The 6,000-nt window shown below is 46.1% G+C and overlaps 1 protein-coding gene across 1 annotated transcript in view; it reads left to right on the forward strand.

Moving 5' to 3' along the window:
* ADAMTS18 (ADAM metallopeptidase with thrombospondin type 1 motif 18) overlaps positions 1-5,382 on the forward strand; it is a 75,533-nt gene extending 70,151 nt beyond the window's left edge. The window contains exons 19-20 of the mRNA XM_070386886.1: positions 242-389; positions 3,554-5,382. Coding sequence (XP_070242987.1) covers positions 242-389; positions 3,554-3,669 — 264 coding nt within the window. The 3' untranslated portion in view covers positions 3,670-5,382. The remainder of the gene's footprint in view (positions 1-241; positions 390-3,553) is intronic.
* Positions 5,383-6,000: the final 618 nt, after the last annotated feature.

Genomic DNA, 6,000 nt, shown 5'->3' on the forward strand with positions numbered 1-6,000 from the left:
TTACTTGACTGGGAGACACAGAGTCTTGGGGGAAGCAGATGGCATTTGCTTCAGAGCCTTCTAATCAGATCAAACGGCTCCCGAAACGTGTTAGGAGAGTGGATTCATGTGCCCAGCTCTGGACAGTCCCTGTTTCATCGACAGGCGCCTTGGCAATGTCACGAGGCACGGAGGTTTCTTTCCCTGCTGTGAGTGGCATGGGGAAGGGCCCGTTCCTGACCGCTTCCTCCCTCTCCTGCAGTGCACCGTTAGCTGTGGCGGAGGGGTGCAGACGCGCTCCGTCCACTGCGTCCAGCAGGGCCGGCCTTCCTCGAGCTGTCTGCTGCGGCAGAAGCCTCCAGTGCTGCGGGCCTGTAACACCAACTTCTGTCCAGCTCCTGCCAAGAGAGGTAAAGGACCCCGCCTCGCACAAGTCGGTTTTCCTCCTGTCTGGAGTATTTGTCCAACACCTGCTATATTCAGTTATGCAGCTCCTGCCCAAACTCTCGGGGGTGCCATTCACATCACAGTCGACATTAGAGGAGCCCTCCTGAGAGTTGTGCAAGGCACATACATCCAGGGCAGTCCCCGATGGTGGTGAGCTCTAGCTGGTGCCAGGGATGATGCGAGGGAGACTCGGGAAGGCTTTCCAAGAGAGGGCCTTGTCTCAGGCCTCCTGCCTGAGGCAGGTCTCCTTGTATCAAGAGGAGTAAAATGAGAAGACAGACACGCAGGACACAGCCCAGGCGTTTCTTCCTGGCCAAATACGGGGCCTCTAGTTTTCCTCAGGTGGGGATTCCTCCCAGTTCTCCCATCCCCATCCCCATCGCACAGGAGGATCCCTGGAAGTTACACTGAGGAGGGGGCCTAGAACAGAACGAGGACTTGTCTCCTCTCTGCAGGAGGCAGGTCCCACGTCCAGTGAGGGGACGAGGTCCCACAAGGGTAATGGCGGTGGGAGTCGCTGGATGTGTTTGAGATCCAGCCAATGATACTTGCCAATTGTTTGCATGTAGGATGTGAAGCTCGCTCTGGGGTTGTCCTTAATAGTGTAAACAAAATACCAGACTCATAACAGAGGTGCAAATAATCAGCTATTCAGTTCAGTTCAATCGCTCAGTTGTGTCCGACTCTTTGCGACCCCACGGACTGCAGCACACCAGCCTCTCTGTCCATCACCAACTCCCGGAGTTTACTCAGACTCATGTCCATTGAGTCGGTGATGCCATCCAACCACCTCATCCTCTATTACAGTCAGTAATCAGCTATTAGTAATCATTATTACAACTATAACCCCATGCAATACTTTGACAGCGTCGTGAGACACCTCACGTCTGACTCCTGACTTGTATCTAGCTTCCAGCAGAAGCTATGTTGCAATTCCATGCTTATCTCAGGAGGGGCAAGTGGTGATAGTGCTTTTTGTCCTCCAGTATTTCCACTGCATCAACAGGGTCATCTCTCCAGTCTAAATAGAAGCTGATCCACATGTACATTCTGATTGATTAGGGTATATGCTGATGCACTGGGGTATAAGACACTGTATTAAAAAATAACTGAACTTGAAGATTATATACATATAGACACAGGCAAAGTCTTCCTCTCATGTCACGCTTGTATCTCTGTTGATATATCCTAAACTAGTCTCCTGGGGCCTGCCTCCACCCCGCCCCCATCTCAGTAAACATGACCCCATTCTTCTAGATGCCCAGGTCAAAATCCCGTAGTCATTCTTGATTCTCCTTTTTCTCTCACACTCTTTACCCACCTGTCAGCTAATCCTCTAGACTCCACCTTCAGGATATAACCAGGACTTACTAGTAGGAAAGAAAAGAACAACTCCATCTCATCCTGCTACCCAAGCGGAGAGTCAGTATGGCTTGAACTGGTTGTTCTGGCCGTCAGGTGGAGGGAATTTATTTTTTTCAACAAGTGCTTCTTGAGCAGCCGCGCTGTGGCAGGTGTTGGGAGCAGAGCAGTGAGAGAAAGTCAGATGTCTGCTCAAGGCTGCCGCGCTCTGGAGAGGAGGCGGCCATAGGTAAACACACGTGATGTGATAAATGCCAGTAAATCGGACGTAGGGAAACAAAGCTGGGAGAGGTGGTCCTTCCTGGGGGCCACGGGGTGTGCTGTTCTCATAGGGAGGTCAGAGAAGGCAGAACCAAGCGGGCAGCTCTGAGCAGAGGCTTCAGGGAAATGAAAGGATGAGGTGGCTCTGCCGTCCTGGGGACCAGATCCTGTGAGTCACTGTAGAGACTGTACCTCTGACTCCAGGTGAACGGGATCCAGGGGGAGGGTTAGGGGCAGGGATGTGCCAGGGATGTGCACCCGTTTCAAAAGGATTACGAGGCTAATCCTTTTGGGGGTGGGAGGAGTGAAGTGTCTGCGTGAAAGGGAGCTTTAGGCGGAAGAACCAAGGCTTAAGGAAGGAGCTGTCAGCAGTTCATAGGAAGACCAGATACAAATTGAGGGCAACAGGCAAAGCAACAGAAAAAAAAAGAGCCTTGTGAGCCATGTCCCGGGGCTCAGAGGCGAGTGGTGATGGTGGATTCAGGAGGGGTGTGACTGGATACCCGTGGGTGGTGTGCAGTTTGCGGGGACTTGAGGGTGACTTTAAGACTTGCATAGAGGAGGAAATTCCAGCTCTGAATGACAGCATTTACTCACGTATAGGGGTAGACCCTAAATAGTTCTAAAGTTAAAAAAAATTCCTTGCAAATCCAGTCAAAGGACTGAGCCCTAACTCCTAAAACACACATTTATGCTTACAGAAGGAAAAATGGATGTACACCTCCACGTGTGTTCTATGACTCCTGAGGGCCTTTGGGGTCAAAGCCTCTGATGCCCCTGTTCTGCTTCCAGTAGATAATCACACCTGTTATCCTACACAAGGAAGGAAGTTGAAAAAGACTGTGCTGGCTTCAGTTCATGTCTTCACAAATTGGCCATGAGATTTGATTTAAACCTGCACAGAATGTCACAGTTGGGCCTTCAATCTAGGTTTCGAGCCCCCAGTATATGAGGTTCGTTGCTCCCCAAAGTAGTGAGCCTGGAGTAGTGGCAGAAACCCTAGGGTGTTTGTTAGAAATAAAAAAAACATCTGGATCCTCACCCCAGGCCTTCTGAAACAGAACCAGTGTTTTAACAACATCCTCGGGGATGTTGTTTTTAGAGGACATGCCTTGGAGGCACAACAGTAGTCTCCAGCTTATTTAGGGGGATCAGACATTAAGCTCAGGCTGGAGATGACTTTTTTTTTTTAAACATCCACTTGCAAGCCAGTAACCCTAACGTGTTTATATTTTGTTAGTGGTTACAGAGCCTTAGGAGACCGGCAGGCTACAGTCCACGGGCTCGCAAAGAGTCAGATCCTGCTGAGCGAATAACACTTTCACTTTCAGAGTGCCTCTGGGTGCCTTCATCCTGCTTTTCCCCCCACAAAGTCCTCATGTCTCATGTAAGAACCCCAGGGGGCCATAGGCAAGTTGACCCCAAGTCTCTGTCCGTAGGCCCTCACCTTAAGGAAAAGGCTGAGAACCTGTCCTAATGTGCTGAACGTCTCTTCTCACCGTAGAGGATCCATCCTGTGTAGACTTTTTCGGCTGGTGTCGTCTTGTTCCTCAGCACGGCGTCTGCAACCACAAATTCTATGGCAAGGAGTGCTGCAAGTCATGCAGCAGAAAGAGCTGATCTGGACGCCCTCCCTCCTGGCAGGGCCAGGGTCTTACCTCGCAGCCTCCGGAGAGACCTGCCCCCTTCCCATCGAAAGCTGAACCCTGCAGACCGTGTGAGCCGACCGCCGTGTTGGAGGGGTTGCTCTCTAGAATAGCCTGCTTGTTCATTTCCCTAACACACATGGTACTCAGAAGCACTTGAAAATGGGAAGCAATGACAAATCGGACTCACAGAAGCATAGAACAAAAACAGACCGGCTTTGCTTTGCACTGTTACAGGAAGGAGGTGATTGGCTTGCCATGAGAGAGAACAGGTTTGAATTTTGACCAAGGGAGATGCTTGTGAACTTTGGGGACAGACCCCACCCCAGGGAACCTCAGAAGGTGGGTTTTGGAAATGTCCTTTCGGACTTCAAGTCACGGGCTGAGACTTGGAGTAATCCGATGTGGGGAACACGCTGCCTAACTGTTGCTCAGAGCTCAGAGTTTGACCGGAACTGTGGATGCCCTGGACCTGGAGTTGTACAAACGCCGAGTGGTGCTCATGATGGTGCTTGCTGCTGGACTAGCAAGCTTCATGTCCTGTTTCTCTGTGTGTGTGTGTGTGTGTGTGTGTGTGTATGTGTGTGTGGTGGTGTTTCTTATTTCGTTTAAAGTATATTCTGCTTATATAGAGAGTCTCCAAGACTAAAATTCACAACTTGAAAAGTATTCTGAGGAATATTCTGAAAACAGGGCAACGTGGACAAGTTAAGATTTCTACTTAATTGGACTTCACACTCTGGAAAAAAAAAAAAAGAAAAGAAAAAAAAATAACCACAAAACCTTGTTGCCCTACACACTCTGTCAACCTCGTCATTTTTGGTGCTAGCCGAACAAGTCCTCGCGAGCCTCAGGTCTGCTCTTGGGGAATCAGCACGTGCATTTCTGGTAGAAACCTAAGAGGAGACAAAGAGCAAAACAGTCCTGTTTGGAAGGACAGGAAAACGTCACTCATGATGCTCCCCGCGTATTATCAGAGATGCTTGGAAGATTAGAGGCCACTTGTGGGTTTTTCCTTAGCAACTGACATATTTAAATTTGCCCTAGGATTTGGTTAACAAGGGGAAAGTCACAGTGGCAATTGAGAAATCCATCCATCTTCTCACTATGTGAATATTAATAAATTGTAATATGCCAGGACACTTCAACAAACGAGTGTTTCGTAATCTTTCAGATGATATTTTCAGTCTTCAGAAGCCAGCTGTTGGTAGGCACTAGTGAGCTTACAACTGTTCTCCATGGGAAAAACACCACATCATTTTGCCAAAACCAAAGTAACTTACAAGACGGTGTCCTTCTGTAGTTTTTTGAGATGTGGTTATAAAGGGCATATTTATATAATTCTACTCTGTTCCTCAATGTCTTTGATGAATGTAACCCAATTTTACTGCTTTTAAAAGTCCCAATTCAAACAGGGATTTGCCCGCTCAGCATAACCAACCAGACAGTGGTTTGTTAAATTTAGAGCGTCCTTTATTCCATTCTAATTAAAATCATACATTCTCAAATCTCAGAGAAATAATGATTAGAATATTCTGTCTCCTGGACTTGGCCTAGAATAGTGGCCATTTTATCATAAAGATAAATATAGGCCTCCATATCACTACCCTCTTACCCTCTGAAAAAAATTTCAACTTGTTTCTTTATATAATTATCATTTTTATTATTTTATGGAAAATTAATTTATTAATAGCCTATTCTTATGTGTTCTCACTTGCTTCTTTGAGGAAGTGAATTAATTCTGAGGAAAAGTGTTGAATAAATAAACATGGGTTATAGAGAAAAGTCAAAATATATGTGTAATATTTAATTATTTTATAAGTTTTATAATAAAGTGTTCTGTTTCTTTGCCTTTGAAACTTGTTAAGTTCTTGAATAAGTTAGCAAGAAGCTGGTCATTACCAAGGTGATCTAAGTGTATAAATGTTGATTAAGAATCTCAGTAATTTCTTGAAAAGCTGAGAAAAGGTTGGAGGAAAGACATTAATCATTTTTCTTGTTTGTTTGTGCTTGAGGAAATTAGAAACCATTAAATACTGGGATGAAACACATGACGTTTACCATCTCATGCAAATACTAAATTATTTTTTTTCTACTCTTACTAGTCATGTAATCATTTATTTATGGAAATCATCCAAGTTAGATAAACCATAAATGTAGTGGGTTTTCTATCTTTTTTTTTTTCCCCTACTTGAAAATCTTTGCAGAAAGAAAGGGGGAGGGAAAGGAGCAAGGAAAGGGAAAAAAAACCTAAGTAATAAATTAAAAAGCAAGTTATTCAAGTTTTCTAAATTTCACATCTTCA

Source organism: Bos mutus, chromosome 18 (assembly GCF_027580195.1).
Source record: "Bos mutus isolate GX-2022 chromosome 18, NWIPB_WYAK_1.1, whole genome shotgun sequence".
NCBI classification, from domain to species: domain Eukaryota; kingdom Metazoa; phylum Chordata; class Mammalia; order Artiodactyla; family Bovidae; genus Bos; species Bos mutus.